We start from the raw sequence: 22,829 nt of genomic DNA on the forward strand, positions 1-22,829 counted from the left end.
CAATTGTGTCCAGCCTAACTCCTTTACATTTTATAAGGGGTGTTAATGGACTTTTGAATAGCCCTGTATTATGTTGAAGAATTGAGACAAAGTCAGAGCATATCTTCAGTAACAACAGTACAATTTCGTTCAGTAACGATCTGGAAAATAGGGTGGATGATCAAGACACTGAAAGCCAGGTCTCGCAATTTAAGCTGTGTTGCTGCTGCTCGACGGGCAGGGGCATTGTCAGGAGGTGATTACTGCCACAGAGCATTGGTGCAAGGAGCAAACTTCAGAATTGTTTTAAAGTGATTTGCAAAAGTTGGAGCATCAGGCCAGAAAGTTCATTGAGCATCGAGGGGAGGAGCATGTTGAGTAACTACGAAGTTTCATCATTCCAAGTGCATCCCTTCTACGTCGGGCTACGAACTTTTCAGCATCCCCTCGTAGATACAGCGAAAGGGAAGACTAAGGACGATAAAGATACACATAGGTACACTGCGATACACAAGTATTGCACGGCAAATTGTCCATGGCTATATTAATTAATTTTCCCCTTGTAGCTTCATGCAGCAGCTTCCTTGACTTTCTTTCAATTCCTGAAACGCCTTATGACGTAGTAGCAAAAATGTTTATTTTCTTAAATTTCTTGTTTCTCAATTTTATAAATTTAAAATAATTAGGCAGCAGAAATTGATGAAATGTCATCTTTTTTCTGACATCTCGGACACGATGCCCATTAAATATACACAATATTACACTTCGTCTAGAACCCAAAATAGATAATTTTAAAGTGAATTTTTTGCACTTTATGCCAATTTTCAGGTTTTAAGTCATTTTCCCAGAATTTCGGCATTTCCCGACATTTTTCGCAATATTCGGTGTACTGTGTCGTCATATTTTGTCACTTCTTTCATTTTGGTAATATTCTCGAGTCTTTTCGCCAAGGTGAACATTGGCCTATATATATCTCGCAGAATTGCAATTTACGAGCAAAAGAAAACTGAACTGGTGACATTCTTTGTTGTGTCGGGGGAAACCACCAGGTGTCCGTCTGGGGCAAACTCAGATTTAAGATCAGATAAGGAGAGTCTGGAAATACCCTGGCCAGACCCTGTTTCTATTGGAAATCCTCGTTGCATATTTTAAATGAATTGCATTTTGTTCAATTTCCTTTTCATTTCAATTTTTAACCTGAAACTAACAAATTCAATGGCCATTTTTTGCATTTTTACGTCATTTTCCCATCTTTTAGGATATTCTATAGGTCCTATACCTATATTTTTTAGGTCATCAACTTCCGCTCCCTAATAATAACTAGTGTTGCCCACGAGACGGGACAGGCTTTTTAAAATTCGAGACGGGACGAGACTGACCACCTGTCTCGTCTCGTTTTCGAGACGAGACACGAGACGGGACGAGACGGCTCCTGAAAAGTCTCGTCTCGTCTCGAAAGTCTCGAAAAAATAAAATAACTAATCAATTGCAAATATTTATTTATTCGGAATAAAGCATTTTCTTTGGAAACCCAAAACAGCTTCTATTACAGGAATAGAGATCTGTCAGATTCCCCCTCGAAAAATCCTAATTTGTCACACGTTGTCCGTAACGAATTTGCCCAGACATTAGCCTCGTGTCCCTGTATCTTCCTACTGAAATTTCCTCAGAATACCTTAAATCTGGCAACTATCGGCTACCCCAAGAGCTCTCTTCCATTCATCCTTGCGCAAAACGATCCGGAGGTAGTCACTGCCATTGTTTTCTACGGCCCTGTTCCAGCCATACCGGCGACAATCGTCATAAAATTTCTCGCCCAAACAGACCCTTCTTTCATTTGCGACCCTCTTCTCAAGATCCACAGCAGCCTCGAGTGCTGGTTGCAAACTTCAAAGATTTCGCACTAAAAACCTAGGTAAAGGTAAAGTTCCAGAAGCGACTAGACCGGCAAGCGGCACGTGTTGCTTTGTCGCTTGCGTGTCGTTCGGACTGGGCCGTTTTGTTAATAGCTTCCATTGTGTCGCCTCTGTCTGTTGGTAGTGAATTCACAGTGAAAGCTTGCTTATAGACTAAGGGAGATTTCACATCAAAGCGACACGCGATCCGTAACACGTGTCGCTTCAGGATTTCACCAATCGAACGCAGCTTTGTCCGGCCTGATATGCTCCTACGCTGTGGAACGTTGCTGTTGATTGGCTCGTTCCAAAGCAACATGTGTCGCGTGTCGCTCCGGTCTGAAATCTCCCTAAAGGAGCGTGTCGCTTATGGCTTTTTAGTGCGAAAACCCTGTGTCGCTTGTCGCTTCAACCTGAAAGCTATCTTGTGGAAATTTCACACGGAAGCGACACGTACAATTCACACCCAAGCGACAAGCGACACAATCCTCTTCAGTCTGAAGGAAAACATTCACCCCGCATCCGTGAACAACGGACCGAGGCTACAAGAGACACGTACAGCTTTTCGTGTGTCTTCTGTTCGAAACGTTGCATTGACTACTGAAAGTTCGCTTCCAAGCGACTCATGTCGCTTGTCGCCTGTAACTTTGGTGTGAAGTAATCTTGCTCACAGCAAACTCTTCGAACCGAAGCTGCACGTCTCGCTTGTCGCTTGCCTGTTGTTCTGCTTACGCCGTTTTCTGGATACCGTGTATATAGTCGCGACTCGCGAGGGTTGTTATCCGCGCATGCTTGCTTATAAACTGAAGTGTCCCTGTCGTTCGTTGCTTCAGTCTGATACTTCCGTGTCGCTTGTCACATTGAACAAGCCAGAGGAGAGAAGCGACAAGCAAGAAACATGTTTCGCTTGGATACGAACCCTCAGTAAACGTAACCTTCCGCACCGAAGCACCACGTGCCTCTTGTCGCTTGCGTGTCGCTCAAATTGGGTCGTTTTCTTAATATCGAGCGTAGAATCGCCTCGATCTGTTGGTACTTCCCGTGCGGTGAATACTTTTATCATAGACGGAACGGAAGGGGATCCTGTCGCTTGTCACTTCAGTGTAAACTCCCGTGTGGCTTGTCGCCTGTCGCGTGTTCCTTTCATCTGAAAGCTCCCTGCGTGTACGATGGATAAAGAGTGGATGGGAGCCAGAAAAGCAAGGCAGATTCTATACATTATCTAGCTATTGATAATCAACAAACTTTATTTGATATACTCATGTTCTTATGATTAAGGAATCATATTTTTTCTCACTATAGCTACAGTGAGCAAAGTGATTACAGGTTTAACCAATTTTCGAGAATAATATTTGTGATGTCTCCCAGTTATAACTTTTGTTGGCATAATATACTGCATTACTTTCACGAGACGAGACGAGACAAAACGAGACGGGACGAGACGAGACGAGACAGAACCCTTCGAGACGAGACACGAGACGGGACAAACGAATATTTTCGAGACGAGACAGCATTTTCACGAGACGAGACGAGACAGACCAAAGTCTCGTCTCGTCTCGTGGGCAACACTAATAATAACCATTTTATGTATACTTATAAACAAATAGCATAACTGTATATTAATTCATGTAGGGCAAAAAGCTGTTTTTATAGTTACAGAATCAGTGTAAAGTAAATTGTAAGCTTAAGTGTAACCCTACTTTAATAATAATAAATAATAATAATAATAATAATAATAATAATAATAATTAGGTATTGTCTGTTAGGTTTGGTCAAAAAGGCATTATTTATACTAAGAGCACTTAACCTAACAAGCCTAACCTAACAACTAGAACATTTATCGTGACGTCAGTAGACGACGACAGGCCTCCCCGATGGCGCAGTGTTACCGTCGTCGCCTTGTAAACAAGGGGTTTCGGGTTCGATATCAGTTGCAGACGCATAGTGGTTCGGAACCAACGTTAAACTGTAGGTCCAGTCCCGATTAGCCTTTCCGTGCATAAAGTGGACTTAAAACAAGACGGGGTTCGATAAATGAGACCCGAAGAAAATCAACAGACGTTACAACAAAAAATAAAGGGGTAACCCCCGAAAAATGCGCTCCTCCACCCGGAACATGAGTGACGCGAACAATTTACCGGATTCGCTCGTTTATCTTTGTTCTTTATCCTTTATTTTGTATTTCCATTTTTATTATATGATGGTATGATCATACCAGAACAAGAAGCAATTGTTATTCGGAGACCAGAATATTCATTGGTTTGCATATAATAGTGTTAGTAGGGTTAAAATGTTATTGTGTTATATCTACAAATACTGATTTTACAATCTTAAAGTCAGAGAGAGAACAGGTTAGTAACCAGTAGGTAAATTCTAGTGTAAAGCGTATGAAATGGGGAAAAAAAGAGTTATTAGGTCAGGGATTTAAAGTTGACAAAGTTTCTAATTGGGGGTGGTAGGAGGTTTAAAAGCCTCTATTTGTTGTTAATTTTTATGTCAAAAGTTCGGCTACAGCCGGATTGCGCACACTTTTCCGGTTTTATCAGCGGTAACTGATAAGCCGTTGTTGACAAGCTGTCACAATGTACAGGATTGCACACAAAAAAAATGAGGCGATGTTGTCAGATGTAAATTGTTCTAAAGCCGTTCTCACTTCTGTTGTGTTTGTTTGTGTGTGTGTGTGGACTTACACGTGTTTTTGCTGTGTTTTGCCTAACCTAACCTAACCTAACCTATCTTGACTTGCTACATTTACTTTTTACGTTATGGCTATTTTTTATTTAATCCTTAAGATATTTACTATTTTATTTCTAATTTCTCTCTCTCTTCTTGTCTAAAGAAAAAACAGTTTTGCGCACAGACTTTAAAGCTATCAAAGTGCCAACGTTGGATCAAAATCTGTGCGCAAAACAGGTCACTGAGATTTGTGCGCAATCCTGGATCTAAAGTATGCGCGATTTGGTTGCGGCGAAATGTTCAAGTACCATGAATTAGTAAATGTCTAGTAAGAAGTCTGATTAGTAAATTCGAGACGATTAAAGGGGGAGGGTGTCTTACTGGAGAAGTGGGTACTGGGGAACATCAGTACGAGACATTACAACAGGAGGTATTGGAAGAACAAGACACAGTACCTGCAAGATGGTCCCAAGTTGGGCAACGATGAAGACGAACCCAAAGCAGACGCAGCCGAAGACGATGACAGCAAGTTTCACAAATATGGTCCCCTTAGCTTCCGAAACGTCCTTTCTCATGACCCCCCTCACGAAGTCGTGGAGGAGAACCCCGGACACAGAGTTCATCCCTGTCGACATGGAGCTGGAATCAAAAATTCAAGAAAAACTATGTATTATTATATGACCGATTTACAAGTACAGTCTTACTTCAAACTTCCCCAAGATTTTTTTTGCTCTCTGAGAAATGACACAGCCGTTTCTAACGAACCAGCATTCTTCCCACGTACCCAGCCATCCATTTAATCACCGGGGCTACATCAAGATAAGGAAACCAGTGTGAAAACCAGATCCGAACCATCTATTTTCGTCTATAATTAACCCTAGCATTTTGAGTGCCTAATCCAGGAAAATTTTGAAAAATCTATCCATGTTGATTCATTTAGTGCCGATTTTGTATTTTCGGTGCTTTGTTTGCCTGCCTATCTTGAGAGTTTTAGTGCTTACCAATTCTCACCCTGTTTATGAGCCCCTATCCTTCTTGCCTTTCATAATAACGATGTGACCACAAATAGTGTAAATAATATAGGACACTAAAAAGTATAATATTGGAGATGTAAAAATTATTAGGAAATATTTTGATAACTCTCAGTCTGTAATTTACTTGTGAGAATTCTGTAAATGCAAAATGATGAAATTTGGTTTCTTAAGCGCATGGATTTCTAAAAATAAACTGAATTGGCTCAGGGTGTAAAACATGGTAAGTGACATTCTGGTAATTTTTGAGTTACAAAGTAAAATGTACCATCCTTAAATTTTCGAGAGAAAATGCCAAGTCATACAATTTGCATTGGACTCAGTGAAGCCTTCTGAAATTGGTAAACACAACACGAAAATAATTTATCTACAGTATAGCTTCTAATAACCTTTTTTCTGAATGAACTCAGAAATGACCACTTACCATTTTTACACCTGAGCCCTTCATTTATTAATTATAATAATTTTAAATAATATAGGCCTAATTAATAACAAATATGCAATTATATTCTGCATGAGTCTCACACACACACACATTTTACGATTCGCTAAAACTCACAAAAAACATAATAAATTTTCATTTATGCCTTTTTGTTTATAGAGGTGTGGCTGTTCATTAATTGTAATAATTACAAAAATTACCATCATTGCAACCAATTGTACACTCTCACTGGCATGAGTGTGTCGATTACCACGCGTTCAAAGATGGCGCCTCATAGGTCCACGTGGTGCATTTTGCCTCCTATTTACATTATTTATATTTTTATGAACTAAAGTAATACAGAAATATTGTGAGCACTCCAGGGCACAATGTAATTTATTTTCACTTTTTTATAAAAAAATTCAAAGGTAAAAGAACCAAAAAAAATAGACCTGGTGGGCCTCACAGCCCCCTTCCCCTCCATCGGGTAAGCTAGGGTTACATCTATATTAGCCCAGACATGTTAGTTAACAAGATGACCAGTGGAATTTGTAAACGATGAAAGATAAATGAGTGTATAGTTTTCAGCAACCTTTAACGTAACGTTAGACACAGACATCTAGTACAAGACCGGAAATGATAGATTGGAGCCTTGAATCTTATATACACTAGGTGCAGGGAATGTCTGGAGCGAGGAAACGGAAATGAATCTCTGCGCGAGTACTGACTCGAGAGAGCTCGACCAATGAACTCGTGGGAGGGAAGTTATAACCGCTTTTAGTAAATTCTGTCACGTTTCCCGCGCTTGCCGATCGTTGGCATGTCGAGCAGAAACCATACGGTGTTGCCGCTGTAGACAGAGTGAACCCCGCGTTGGGGGAAGCCGAGGATCATATGATACGTGGGAATACACAAATTCAACGCCGCAGTGTTAGCACCACGCTTATAAATCAAGCTTCTTCCAGACACAAACAAAACACATGGGAGTTAGGCTGCAACGTGGCAACAGCGCATGCGTAATCGCCTCTCTTCTGGCTTCCATTCGCACCTCGTGGCATAGCAGACTACTTTTTCCTCGTTTCTCATTGGCACAGAAACTGTTGAGCCATCGCTAGCGCGGGAAACGTGATAACATGCACAAAACGCGGTTTAGTACAGCTACCAGTCATTTGGGACAAGGCGCACTGCTTTGCTTCTCCAACTCGCTTTCTCCTCTTCTCTACCATTATGCGGGGCGTTGCTCCACAGATTCCAGATACAGAGTATATATAAAGATGGCGCTGGTGCATCATTCTTACCAGTAGAGTGTTGGTTCAAACCACAGGGTTCAAACCACAGATGACTAAATAATGCCCTCCATGACCACTTCAGTGTGTCCATGGCTTGTATTATGCAGCATCAAGTTGACTAACGTTAAAGTGATGGACTTTTCCGGTCTGGAACTAGCTTAAAGGCTTGGTTGGACCTTTGGCATTCGAATGGGCGAATTTTTTCAAATTTTCCTCTCCATTCGAAAACCCTCTTGGATATTTCAAAATATGAAAAATTACATCAGCTTAGAATTCCTTCTAGAGCATTGACATAAATTTTTGTGTAGTTTCCTTTCACAGTTGTCTAGATATTATCAATAGTTTCGTGATTATGTGAGTCTATTAAACTATTGATAATATCTAGATAACAGTGAAAGCAAACTACGCGAAAATTCACGTCAATGCTCTAGAAGGAATTCTAAGCTGATGTAATTTTTCATATTTTGAAATATCCAAGAGGGTTTTCGAATGGAGAGGAAAATTTGAAAAAAATCGCCCATTCGAATGCCAAAGATCCAGCAGAGCTGCTATGACAATAAACATTTTAAGAATCAATTCTTCTTGTTTGTTACGTAACAACAATTACAATGAAGACACAATCGTGACAGAAAGAGAACGACCACGGCAACTCGCGAACTAAAGTGGGCCAGGCCCGTACCCAGGATTTTTTTGAGGGAGGGGCCAAATCCGAAGAGATTACAAAAAATATTTTTATTAAGTGTTAGATTTTATTTAATTCTTGCTTTATAAAAATGAATAATGAATAAGATTGCACACTTATACGAGTCTTGCATTTGTGTTTTTTCATTATTTTGCATATATTGCTATGACGGCAATACGCAGGACTATTGGGGGGGGGGCGAGTGGGGAAGGGTTGATGCGAAAATATGGAACAACGTGTGTAGAACTGAAGTGCTTGTCTAGTTGCGATGATGAGAATCGGCGATGATATGATAAAATTGATGAAGGATCACACAAAGAACGCCTATTCCCAGGCTAGGATTCGAACCCGCGGCCCCTGGCTTCGTAGCGCGATGTGTTAACCAGTCAACCACGGGAGGCCGGTTTTCTTTTATTATACCAAGACAACTGAAAAACCATAATAATTCTATATTTATACATTAAATCATTCGTGTTAGTATTTATAATTAAAATAAGGAACATGTCTAAATGTGAGTTTTAAAATTGCAGACATTTTCGTATCACAATTACAGTTCGAAAAAAGTCGGTACATTCGGTATCCTTACATCAATGGTTATAAAGCCAAAATTACCAATTGCACGGTGCCGACTTCTGGAGTCTGCTCCTCTACACAGCAAACACATTCATTTGTGCAAGAACAAATTTTGAGAAATTGGCGATACTTTTTCGTAGCATTTTATAGGTTCACATTTAAATATTTCACAGTTCGAGAGATCAAAGTCCATGGCCCCTCTCCTGGGTACGGGACTGAAGTGGGCAGTCATTTGTTCACATTTGTGCCCGAGTGCCCCCGTGTTGCCACATTTATAACTTTCCTTCACTACTTCGTTAAGGCCGTAGGTAGTTTCGTGTATACTAATATTTATTTATAGATGCCCAATTACAGCGTTCTATAAATCTAGCATTGTACTCATTCATAATAATAATTATATTAAACTTAACTGATACAATTGGTGTCCCGATAAAACGTACCAGCGACAAAACGTACCACTTGGGTTTTCGGGACGAAACGTACCACTCAGCTACCTGTGAAGGATCACTGAGAACTTCAAAATATCTAATCCGCGGCAAAACGTACCACTTCAAGGAAAACGCTTGAACTTGCCCTTGACATGTCAGACATTACAACACGGTGCGCTTCCAGCACCCAGCTAGGTTATTCGTTTTAGCTCATTAGTCATTATGACTTTGATCTCTTAGGTGGAATACAGAAGGTTGTTTCACGATGATGGTAACGATTTCGATCACCAGGGAGCAGCACGTAGGCACAGCACAGAGCAGCCAGAGCCAGTAGGACGAAAGTACTGTGTGCTGACTTTCAAGGACGATGGTTGGTGTGTGAGTGAGTGTTTATATGGCACCAAAAATTTCAGTCTTTTGGGAGGGGTACATCTGTGCCCTTTCCGACATTGGTTATAGTTATATGCAGATAATTAAACAGTGCCACATGAAAGCATTCCATGTGTCAAAGAAGGGCATCAATGCAGTGTTGAATCGCCATAAAGCTTGCACCGTACCTGTTGCTGGAACTTGTCATAGTGGGCCTCGGACATATCGGAAGCCCAAGCGTTCGTCCGATGTTGTGCGGAAAGTCAGATCCTTGGTGCGATGTGAAAACCCTGCAACTCAAAGAGTGATTGCACAGGCAGTGCAATGTTTCTCTGCAACTGTGAATCGCATAATAGCCAAAGATTTACAACTTGTGCGGAAGCACAAGGCTCAAGTTCATAAGTTGCGTGCCCCACATGTCCAGGAGAGGAAGACCAACAGTCGGAAGCTCTACGAACGCCATCTGGCAGGGGACCGCTGGAAGTATGTGGTGTCCCGGGATGAAGCATGGGTGTATCTGTCGGGATGTGGTAAAAAAGGACCATCTACTATCGTCCACGTGATGCAAGAGGTCGATCTGAGTGGGTACGTGAATGTGCTGAAAGTTTTCCACGCGCGTTCATGGTTGTTGGTGGTTACTGCCATAACGGCAAACCACTGCGCAGAGTGCACAAAAAGGCTAAAATAAATGCAGCCTATTACCAGACGAATATTTTGGAGTCACTTTACAGACATGATATTCCTTCTCTCTATGGCAGCGACACATCTCGTGTTGTCATCCACCAGGACAAGGCTTCCAGTCATACGGCAAAGTCCACGCAGGCATACATGGATCGGATGGCACGTGAAACGGGCTTTCATGCAATCCCCTTTACAGACATCCCTGTGAAATCCCCCGATGCCTCTTCCATGGATTTTTGTGGGTTTCCGTTGTTGAAACTAGCCTTGGGAAGCAGACAGCCCCGTACAATTGAGGGTCTTTGGAAAGCTTGTCAGGAGGAATATGATCGTTTGGACCAATGTGTTCTTCCACGCAGTCTCCTCCAATGGAAACTCCGCTGCAGGGCCATTGCTGCAAGACAGGGGTATCACGTAGAGCACCACCGCTCGTGACGTCACGGTTTTTCTTCAGGTCAGGTGGGTTCTAACTTTGTTACCATGGACGTGAAACGACCTTCTGTATTCAGTTGGTTTGGTTTGAGTTGCGTTTTAAGTCCACTTTATGCACAGTAAGGCTAATCGGGACTGGACCTACAGGTTAAAGTGGGATCCAAACCACTTGTGCCTCCACCGGGTATCGAACCCGGGACTCCTTGATTGAATATTCAGTTGGGAGCATGAACATGGAAATAGAGCTAAGTTTTACTAATATAGCTTTCATGCGAATTTCCTGGTTGCTTGCTTTCATATTAGTTTAGGTTAGGTTAGGTTCGTTAGAGTTTGAAACGCTTTACCCATTTTTTTCATGGATGGTACTTTTAAGTGCTGTAGTAAACAATTGTCTCAGATTTACAGCATCCATGCAGATTTTGGAAGCACGGCTGAAGAAACAAATATCAACCCCGTAGTTTTTGCTCTATTGCCCAATAAGGATAGTAAGACCTACATTCTCTTGTTTAGATTCATCGTTCAGGCTGTTCCGGAGTGGAAACCAGAAAGAGTGAACGTGGATTTTGAATTGGCAGCCATATATGCGATTCGCCAAGTGTTTCCTTCGACTTAAATCAGTGGGTGCTTCTTCCATTTTTAGAAATGCCTTTGGCGTAAAGTTCAAGATATAGGACTTTCAAGTGGTACGTTTTGTCGCATGGCAAATATTTTAAGACTCATTAGAAGACCCTTCGCCTAGGTGGTAGGTACGTTTTGTCGATGGTATGTTTTGTTGCGTACGTATTCGATACAATTATACAATACAATACATCCAATAAAGACATACAATACAATATAAAATAATGAAGATATAAAATTAAAACACGTACAAGGATATAAATCGATTCATATAGTTTTTAAACTTATTACATCTATTGTCTTAAATCATGAAATGTATTAAGTATATTTAATCTGAATTCCTTTAGGTTAATAGAAAATATGTCGATGTTTTTGTTCCTAGCTACTAGACTGTTATAACTTTTGCACATTCTACATATTGGTGTCTTGTTTAGGATGTCAGTTCTAGCCGCTGTAACATTTTTGTATCTCGTTCTCAGTGAGGGAACCCAAAGTCTGACATTTGATAAGAGACTCGTTGCGTCGATGTCGTTATTTACTAATTTTCACAGGAGTATATTTTCATAAATGTTCTTCGTTCTTGTAGCTTTGTGAAGTGAAACTTTGAGAGAAGATTGTCATAGTGCTCAAATGTACTTATGTACGAAGAAATTTCTTCTGAACTCTCTCGATCCCCTTCATATGCTTTATCATGTCTCTACTCCATACCACGGATGCATATTCGAGCGTTGGTCTTACATACGAAAAAATAAAACATGGCTTGGAGTGCTTCGGTGTTTCGAAATTTCCTTCCCTGATAACTTGTTTCAGAAATTTTCTTCTATTTGTCGCTTAAAATGCTAGAGAACCAAGCTCGTCTGTTGAAGCCATGTTGGTAGTCTCTTTATTCATAGTCATCATTCATCTAGGTTTATCATCATTGTCTTTTAACTTGCAGATGGATTCACTTGTGCTGTGTCGTTGATTTTGTATGCGAGGTAGGTTTTAATATGATCCTATCAATTTGAGCTATAGGTGGAATTTCAGCACTTACGTTATATATATATATATATATATATATATATATATATATATATCGCAGTGGTAGCGTCGTCGCCTTGTAATCAAGGGGTCCCGGGTTCGATTCCCGGTGGAGGAGCATAGTGGTTCGGATCCCACTTTAAACTGTAGGTCCAGTCCCGATTAACCTTACTGTGCATAAAGTGGACTTAAAACAACAAATCAATCAATCCAATCCAATAAAGACATATACAGGGTGTTTCCGGGCTGATGATACAAACTTTCAGGGACGATGGAGAAGGACACATGTATCAATTTGAGATAAAGAACCCTGGCCCGCAAGCGACTTAGTCGAAAGTTATAAGCGAAAATCGGTGTATGAAGATGTAATAATTTTATTACCTGCACAAGTTTCACAAGCTGCTACATTCACAACAGTTGTTGAAAAGATGCGTCCCCACTTGGTTTCTTCATGTGGAAAGTCTTGTGTACGAGACACCTGTCGAGACTGAAAAGGATCTCCTGACAAGAATTCTCGCTGCCTCTGACATTGTTCGAACGACCCCGGGGTTGTTCCAACGGGTACACCAGGACTTTGTGCGACGATGTCATGCCTGCAGGGAAGCTGGGGGACACTACTTTTAACAACCGTTGTGAATGTAGCAGCTTGTGAAACTTGTGTAGGTAATAAAAGTGTTACATCTGCATACACCGATTTTCGCTTATAACTTTCGACTAAGTCGTTTCCGGACCAGGGTTCCTTATCTCAAATTGATACATGTGTCCTTCCCCATCATCCCTGAAAGTTTGTATCATCAGCCCGGAAACACCCTGTATAGTGTGTGCCAAAAGTCTATATTCATAGGAAGTGTTATAGAAGCTGTTCGAAATTATCCTTGCTATTCGAAACCCACAATCCAGTCGGTGCTGCCATTCCGATAACACTCGTTTATGATATTGGGATATGCCGGCCCCTGTGGCGGAGTGGTAGCACATCGCGCTACGACGCCAGGGGTTGTATCCCGACCTGTGAGTGTCCATTCATCAATTTCATAATATCATCACTCATCTCCATCTTCGCAAATTAGCCAAAAGTGGCACAAAAAGCGATGTACACACAGAAAACTAAATGCATCATACCGATTGATGCACCATACTGATTGATGCACGAAAACGCATTGATTGATGCATTAAAGTATGTTTTGTATGTCGTAAAAGAAACATCAAAGTGCCTCATGTGATGCAAGTGAGGATTTCTTTCAGTCGAGATGAAATATAATGCATCATTTGATGCATTTTGATGCACCTGGATGCATTTTGGTGCACCTTCCTGCATCTTTCTCGGTGATCCACTTAGACGTTTCACCTGAGCTAAATAAAATCTGTAGCTCAGACGAAACGTTTAAGTGCATCATTGAAAAAGATGCAGGAAGGTGAATCAAAACTCATGAAATGATATTATTATAATGCATCTCGACTGAAAGAAATCCTCGCTTCCATCAGGTGATGCACTTTCGTGTTTCTTTTACGACATACAAAATGCACTAAAATGCATCAAATGTGAATCTGATTCTTCGCAGATGCCATAGAATACACTTTAGTGCATCAATCGACGTGTTCTGGTGTATCAATCGACGTGTTCTGGTGCATCAATCTGTATGATGCATTTAGTTCTCTGTGTGTAAAATTAAGCAGACCACTCAATCAATAATAGTGGCTAATGATGCCAGATGCTGTAGATCACAAATCTTCCAGTCCTCAAATCAAAATAAAAGAACATGAAGAAACTCGTTATGATTCCATGCTTTGGGGACACCCTATAGAGTGCGTCAGATTCTTAAGAATTTCTTAAAATTAAATATTTTAGTTGCGAGATACCTAGATGGCGGGTTACTAGAAATATAGCAGTTTGATTGATTATTTCCATAATTTTCGAATAACTGTGGAGGGGCAAATGCCTCTTCTTACCTCAAAGCAGCGCTGAACACTCCAGCAATGAAGAGTCCAGGGAGTCCCCTGATGTCTCTCGTTTTATCCATCACAAACAACGGAAGTAGCTGGTCGCTCGATTGGATAATCTGGAAAAAATCCACAACAATGTTTCATTATTTTAATTTGCTGGAAACTTCGTAAAAGTTAGTATAAGCCATCGTAATCGCATCCTAAAGTATAACAAGAATCAGAAATGTACTGTTTTCATCGGGATTCTAACTGGGGACCACTAGATTCCCTACCATTGTACGCTAGAAATAATTTATAAAGGTAGACTGGCCTGCGAATATAGACACACAACTTAGATCAGGAGAATAAGGCAGGTGTGGAAGAACCTTCCATCCCCACTGTACTGTTACTCACCGACTGAACGTTGGTGCGTGCTTACTACCCTACCGTTGTTCACATACACCATCTGGTGGCTTCTTTCGAAAGTACATTCCATACACTTTCAAACGTATAGGCTATCTTAAATATTTCATGTTGTACCCTGTTCGCGAGAAAAATAATAGTTGCCATGACTTATGACTTAACCCAGGTATTTACAAATCTGGAAGCAACATTAAATATTAGTTGCTACACTTAAAAATTAGAGAGAAAAAGAAAATCGCTTGAAACACTTCTACGAGTACATAGTAGAGAGGGCAAGCCAATACCTTCTAAGTTACAAAGCCTGAGCAAAGACTTGTTTACATGCAACGTCATTAGTTGTAGGTCGTGACTTAGAATATGAACATTACAGCCACAAGTGTATGTTTTTAGACTTTCTCCATTTCCACACACGCTGGAAATACTACGTTCAAAGTAATGTAATGGTCTACTTACTTAAGATACATTTGCGGCTCTAATGCTGATGTCGTCTTGTGATGCATGACTTAGTACCACTGATGTCAGATATAAACAGTATCCGCGCAGGCTATGTATATAAGAAGATATTGACCAAACTGTATCTCTCCGAGCCGCAGTTAAAAAACCCATAGGAGACATTCAGTGACATTTATTTCTAAACGTGTACAAGAAAACAGTGGTGCCAATCCTAACACAATTACACTGTCGGTTGCATAATTTGGCGTGTTTGTCTCTTTCGTACGATACAGAATGTTTCAGAAAATGTAGGCTTCAGGCTTTGTGATAGAGGCACAACCTTAGCGAGGTGTGTTTGTCTGTTGTATTTGCAATGCGACTGGTGGCGAAATTCATGAAGGAGGGACATGCGACTTTTGTTGTCACCTAAGGGATTCTTTAGCACCTAATTTGAATAAACATGCCTTTCCAGATTTAATTAATTGGATCGTCTCAAGGGCCTTGCAGTAGTGGGCGATATATCGTCTAGACGATAGATATATCGCATATCGTGCAATCGATATCAACTAGACGATATATTGTCACGATATTTTGGTGATATATATCGTATCGGCAATGTATCGTCACGATATTTGGCAATATATATCGTATCGGCGAATATTGTCACCATATTTGGCGATATATATCGTGTCGGCAATATATCTTCACGATATTTGCCGATATATATCGTGTCACCGATATATCTCACGATATTTGGCGATATATATCGTGTCGGCAATATATCTTCACGATATTTGCCGATATACACTACCGACAAAAAGTTTAAGACCACCAGAAAAAAGTGCCAAAAATCAGTAGAAATGAATGCATTTTGTAATTAATGTACAAGAAACAGATGTAAGAATCTGCTTGGCAATGTACAAACATAGGTACATCCACTACACATACTAATGTCACCTTATATTTTGCTTTCATCAATATGTCCGCCATGGGCCTTAATGACAGCAGCGCAAACACGTGGCATGCGCTCCAATACTTTGTCCAGATAGGATGGTTGAATGGTACGCCAGGCATCGTTGATGAATTCCCATAGCTGTTGAGTGTTGTTGGGTAACTTCTTCCTGATGTCCCTATCAATTTGGTTCCATAGCAGTTCAAATGGTGAAAGATCAGCAGACTGCGGTGGCCACGTCATGAGAACTAATGCCCCTTCTGTTGCCTTGCGTTCCAAATACCGCGTGCCCAATTTGGATGTATGTTCGGGATCATTATCTTGTTGAAAAATAAACCCATTACCAACAAGACGACGACCAGAGGGGATGGCATAATGCACCAATATCTGATGATACCCTTCTTTTACCAATGTTCCCTGAATTTTATTAAGGTCTCCCATCTGGTTTCCAGCAAAATATCACCACACCATTACACTTCAACCCCCATGTTTCACTGTGGGAACAAGACACTCTTCTTTCATTCTCTCGCCGACCTTTCGACGCACAAAGGTTGGCCTATTGCTGCCAAATAATTCACATTTGGATTCGTCGGTCCAGAGTACCCGTTTCCAGTTATCCACAGTCCAACCTTGGTGCGTTTTAGCCCAGACCAATCGTTTCGACTTGTTCGCACGTCGTAACAATGGCTTTTTAGCAGCTATTCTGCCATGCAGCCCTTCTTCACGCAACCTATTCTTCACCATTGACACAGACACAGGCGTCACTCTGCTGTTATTCAGTAAAGCAGCGATGACTGGTGCTGTTAGGTGCCTGTTCCGTTTGCTAGTTACTGTAATATATCTATCGTCAGCTGAAGACGTTACACGAGCTCTTCCACTACGTTCACGGTCAGCATGACTGTTGGTTTTATGGTATCTGTCCAATGCATAATGAACACCAGTCTTGGAAATATTCAGTTTTCTTGCTATTTCGCGTTCCAAATAACCTTCATTTTTCAGTGCACATATCACAGCACGCTTTTCAACCGAAATCGCATGTTCCCCACGATGACGGGCCATTTCACACAACTCCCCTTACTTTGCACACCTCACACACAATAATGGGCTCGCAATGTCGCCTGCATGAACAGCAACTGACCCTGAGCCACTGATAAGGATGCGCATGAGGCTGACTACCGTACTGACAGGTTTCACGTACACAGCTGCAATGTTGCCAACTTCAGCAACGTTTTTGTCACTTTCCATTTTGCCAACCACATGCTACACATTCGGAAAAAAAATGGTTTCGCGTATTGCAAGATTCAAACTATACTACATTGCATTTTCCATGTGCATCCTAGTCACGTCTTTCTTGGACAGGAACCGTTTGTTCCATACAACACTCCATTCTGATTTTTTGGCCGTTTTTCATGGTGGTCTTAAACTTTTTGTCGGTAGTGTATATCGTGTCACCGATATATGTCACGATATTTGGCGATATATATCGTGTCGGCAATATATCGTCACCATATTTGTCGATATATATCGTGTCGGCGATATATCGTCACGATATTTGGCGATATATATCGTGTCAGCAATACATCGTCACGATATTTGGCGATATATATCGTGCTGGCGATACATTGTCACGATATTTGGCGATATATATCGTGTCGGCAATATATCGTCTCGATATTTGGCGATATATATCGTGTCAGCAATACATCGTCACGATATTTGGCGATATATATCGTGCTGGCGATACATTGTCACGATATTTGGCGATATATATCGTGTCGGCAATATATCGTCACGATATTTGGCGATATATATCGTGTCAGCAATACATCGTCACGATATTTGGCGATATATATCGTGCTGGCGATACATCGTCACGATATTTGGCGATATATATCGTGCTGGCGATACATTGTCACGATATTTGGCGATATATATCGTGCCACTAGTGGTGCCCACGAGACGAGACTTTCGCCTGTCTCGTCTCGTGGAAATGCTGTGAAATGCTGTCTCGTCTCGAAAATATTCGTTTGTCTCGGGACACATGATCAATCTCGTCTCGTCTCGAATTTTTAAAAGCCTGTCCCGTCTCGTCCCGTGGGCAACACTACGTGCCACCGATATATCTCACGATATTTGGCGATATATATATCTTGTCGGCGATATATCGTCACGATATTTGGCGATAGGGTAACTTCGGTGAATAACGCCAGGCGGGAAACAACGCCATTTCAAAGTTTCAACTCTGAAAGCATGGACGCACGTAAAGTTAAGGGGTGACTCACCGTTTTGCGATAAACAATGGTGCCTGGTAGCATTGCTGAAAAGAATTAAGAACGGTTGCCATTGTCGACCCTTCATTTAAGAGAAACAGTTTGAACAGCGTAGACGTTTGAGTTGCGTTTCGAGGAAAAAGGGTCCACATTTTCATTGCGCCGACAAAGATGAGTGTTTTTCTATTGTAGGATTAAATTTTAAATGTTAACAATGCTGTACGTACACAATACGTTTATTACGTAAGTGAATGATGTGTGTGTACGGTTTTCATGGTCGGTGTCGTAAGTTAGAACAGTTGGTTAAACTGCAATCTGTTGTTTCGGGAAATAACGCCATCATCGCGTCGGGGAATAACGCCACTCAATTTAAACTCAAATTTAAGGAAATGTTGATTTCGAAAATAGGTTTATCCTTGCTCAGTTACTTTCGAGGCGTACAGATATTTATTCTCGGTTAATTTCCTCTTTCAGATAGCGAGGAAATGTAGAAATATACAGGCCAAATGGTCAGTAGATGACTTTAGGCAAGCTATGGCAGCCGTCAAACAAGGAATGAAGATAGCATGTGCTGCACGTTTGTTACAAATTCCTCGCAGAACTTTGAGGGACTGGGTATCGCGAAAAGACAAAAAAAGACATGCTTTTTCTAATAACTTACTACAGTAATTATTTTTCCTAGTACAGTTTAGTAAACAAAATGTGAATGTTTTATTTGTAATTAAGCTAATGTGAATGTTTTACTTGTAATTAAGAACATGGCGTTATTACCCGACAGGTCTGGAAATAACGCCATTTTGCATTATCAGAGAATTTCGTATTTTATTGCTTTCATTATAACAGTGCAATCAATATTTTATTATTACACAATAGAGGAAAGTTCATTCTCCTAAACATGTAAGTTTCATGTTCCTAACAATAAAAATGTATGAGTTATAGAACAAAATGACCAATTGGTGGCGTTATTCACCGAAGTTACCCTATATATCGTGTCGGCGATATATCGTCACGATATTTGTCGATATATATCGTGTCGGCGCTATATCGTCACGATATTTTGCGATATATTTCGCCGAAATCACGATACGGAAAAAAATATCGTATCCTATGGTCGGTGACGATATTTTCTTGACGAAATATCGCGATATCAAATTTCCGGTATCGTCCATCCCTACCTTGCAGACCTGTAAAACCCTCGTCTCAGTAGTGACGAAAGAAAAAATTACAGGCATGTTTGTTTTCTATATTTTGCGATTTTTACATTACATTCTTTGATTTTGTTTTTTTCCTGCACGATCATTCGATTTAGCGATTTTTAAATTAAGTTTTACATATTTTCGCGTTTGACTTGTTGGCAACACAGAGCAGAAGGATATAGATGTATAGCTACCCGAACAATTTCGTCCCTTTCACCGTTACAAGAAAATATAATCCAATGAACACATTCACAATGTTTTCTGTATATACATGAAAAATTATTGTACCTTCCAAGGATTGTTTACTAATAGTTTGTGTTCAATATCATATTAATTTCATAGTAACAAAAGAGTAAACACTTACTTTTGCAGTGAGTGGATCACAGTCTTTGTACGTGGCGTAGATGAGAAGTCCAGTGTAGCTACACATTGTCACAAACACTATGATACCCAGCGTGAAAACGACCACCGAGCTTCATAAAAAGAAATGAAACATTTACACATGATTTGTAAGAAAAATTAACGAGTCAATAATTTAACAGCGCTTTTTGACAACAAAATTTGCAATAATAAGATCTTTGTTCTGAAAATTTTGTGAATTCGTGATGTATCAATATCATATTTACGACAACATCATTTCTTGAAAGCAATCCAATAATGAGGAATTTATATGTAAACTGGCCTCAACAAGTACTGCGGCAGTTTGTTTCTTTATACAGCATATTTGCACAATAGGCAATTCAATCTACACGTGTATCAATATACGCTGTATAAAACGCACCTTATTACTATAGTCCAGCAGAATTAACTTGAGAGAAATGGCCGCTCTGTGAGTGATGCAACTGCGCTCGAATTGGCTAGAGCAGGGGACTTCCCGCTGTAACGGACCAATGGAAACTCTAGAGTACAGTTTGCAGAGTTTCCGTTGGCCCGTTACAGCGGGAAATCCCCCGCTTTAGCCAATTCGAGCGCAGTTGCATCACTCACAGAGCGGCCATTTCTCTCAAATTAATTTCTGCTGGACTGTAACTTTGTTAACCCTGTACATGCAGAACTAAAGTATGTCATTTGATAAAAGAATGTAATTTTGATACGTCAGAACATAAAATGCTGGTAATGCACTTAGGTGCATGAAAACAAGTTTCCTACCAGATGAATTACACAGACAAATGCACCCAAAAGTAGAGACGTTCTGACGCCTGGGCACTCAGCCGGTATGATGTTCTGTGGGGCACTCGTTGTGTCGTCCCTACATCTTTGTCATTGTCCCTTTATGCAACTCGTCACCATTTACCCCGCGATTAGCCAGAAGTGGCGGAAGAGCGAAGTAAAATAAATCACATAGTTTTATACTCCATCAGTCTGTATTGATTGATTTGGTTAATACTACATCTTTTTCCTGCAACGTTTGGCTGGTCGCGAAAATGAGGACGAGTGATAACTAGAGCTAAGATTTTCATGACTTAGGATATTTTTTGGTAAGGGTGTTCTGTTCCCTAAACATATAGAAATTCATATTGTGAAACTGATTGAATTAAGGTGCTATTTAAGGGTATATGTTTGCATATTTGGTCATTTCTACATGATATAGCATATTTTGATGGATTTTCGTCAGCATATTTTCGCTCTTTCAAGAGATATAGAGTAATTTTCGAAGTGGATTCGTTCTTACCCCCATGCTCACTTGAGGTTTTCTTTTCTTTTACTGCAGCAAAATCTTTTTAATTGTTAATCGAAAATTTACAGAAAGTATTGTGCATTGCAACTCATGGCCCATAAAGTGAACTAAAAAATAGTACATATGTGAAAATATTTCAGCATATCTTAGATATTAATGTTTGGGGTGTAAGGGTGACCTTCCACTTAGGCGCCCAAAAGTCAACGTCACTTCCACGTAGTACACCCTGGGCTGCAGACTAACGAGGCTCTGGCCAGTATAATTCTGTGTCGTCCTGTGTTTTGTCCTTATTTGTGCTGAGCGCCCTTTTTAGTCTCAGCTTTTAACCGAGGTAAGTACATTTTAGTTTTCAGACACGCTTTTATTTTTGTTATGATAAGGGGCTGGACCCGTATAGTGTGACGGGTGCAAAATAGCCTCAGTGCTGACGCACCCAAAAAATTTTAGGTCAAAAATTAATTCAAGATATTAATGTTTGAAACAGTCCAGTTATAAGGACATATTTTGTAAAATTTTAGTCCATAATAGCATATTTTGTTCTGTATATTTTGGTGATTGTTAGGTCTTTAATGAAATTGATGAAGGAACACTCACAAAGAACACCCATGCTCAGGCCGGAATTCGAACCCGAGACCCCTTGCGTCGTAGCGCTCTGTGATAATCATTCCGCCACTGAGGTCCTACAAATACACATGGACAGCACACCACACAAGTTCCAGAGAGGATGAGACTGGCTGTAGGTCAACCAGAGCCTCGTCAGCAACCAGGCTGTATTGTGAACAGGGTTTCGTTCTTTGTAGTACTTACATTCTCGCCTCTTTAATACCAGGCACCGACAAGTACCGCTGCACCATTGTCTGAGCCACTGCGTTGCAACCTGTCCAGTAGACGTACCCACCGAACACCAGGCACCACACCGTGTGCCGTTCCAACGGGTCTATGTCGAAGCTGGAAGTTGAGAACAGTCTATTATTTGCGGGGTATTTGTAGAAGAGAAAGTGATTGTTATGACTAGACCCCGGATTTTTATGCAGGATCAAAGTACGAGGGGATGCTGAAAAGTTCGTAGCCCGACCAAGTTCTCAAAATGTTTAGAGGAAGGTCACATTATGTCTTGAAAGTACATATCCTTGTATGTACATACACCAAAAGGCATTGCATAATTGACAGGCTCTTTTTTTGTTTCAGGTTTATTAAGTGACCATGTCTGTTTCTCCATAACAATGCCCCAGCCCATCGAGCAGCACCTACACAGCAGAAATTGCGAGACCTGTGCTTTCAGTGTCTTGATCATCCACCCTATTTCCCCGATTTGGCTCCATCGGTGTATTTTCTGTTTCCTCAGCTCAAAAAACACATGAAGGGACACCATTTTGCCTCAGATCAGGACGTGTTTGCTGCCACAGAGCATTGGTGCGAGGAGCAAACTTCAGAATTTTTTGAAGTGGTTTGCAAAGGTTGGAGCACTGGGCTAGAAAGTGCATTGGGCTTCGAGGGGAGTATGTTGAGTAACTATGAAGTTTCATCATTCCAAGTACATTCCTTCTACGTCGGGCTAAGAACTTTTCAGCATCCCCTCGTACATAAATAGGTAACAATAATTGATAAAATATGTACCTAAACCCTGTCCCAGCTAACTGTAGAGCAGGGCCGCGCATATCGACAGAGGAGGAGGAGGAAAATGGAGTGGTGAAAGCGCAGCGTTGCCAACCGTACGGCCCGTACCTTAGTCCGTACGCTAAATGCACGGCTTGTCAAAATTTGCTCTTGCAGTTTTATCCCTAATATTTCCCTAAGAAATTCTCAAACCAATCGTACGGACCCAGAGACAAAAATACGGTCCGTTTGCCATGTGCGTTCGCTATTA

The 22,829-nt window shown here is 40.8% G+C and overlaps 1 protein-coding gene across 1 annotated transcript in view; it reads right to left on the minus strand.

Annotated features, from left to right (window-relative positions):
• LOC145981229 (sodium-coupled monocarboxylate transporter 1-like) overlaps positions 1–22,829 on the minus strand; it is a 59,897-nt gene that overhangs the window by 16,707 nt on the left and 20,361 nt on the right. The window contains exons 7-10 of the mRNA XM_083114374.1: positions 21,770–21,910; positions 19,649–19,757; positions 14,039–14,148; positions 5,006–5,189 (exon numbers count right to left, since the gene is read on the minus strand). Coding sequence (XP_082970500.1) covers positions 5,006–5,189; positions 14,039–14,148; positions 19,649–19,757; positions 21,770–21,910 — 544 coding nt within the window. The remainder of the gene's footprint in view (positions 1–5,005; positions 5,190–14,038; positions 14,149–19,648; positions 19,758–21,769; positions 21,911–22,829) is intronic.

This window comes from Lepisma saccharinum, chromosome 29 (genome assembly GCF_977018435.1).
Source record: "Lepisma saccharinum chromosome 29, izLepSacc3.1, whole genome shotgun sequence".
Taxonomy (NCBI): domain Eukaryota; kingdom Metazoa; phylum Arthropoda; class Insecta; order Zygentoma; family Lepismatidae; genus Lepisma; species Lepisma saccharinum.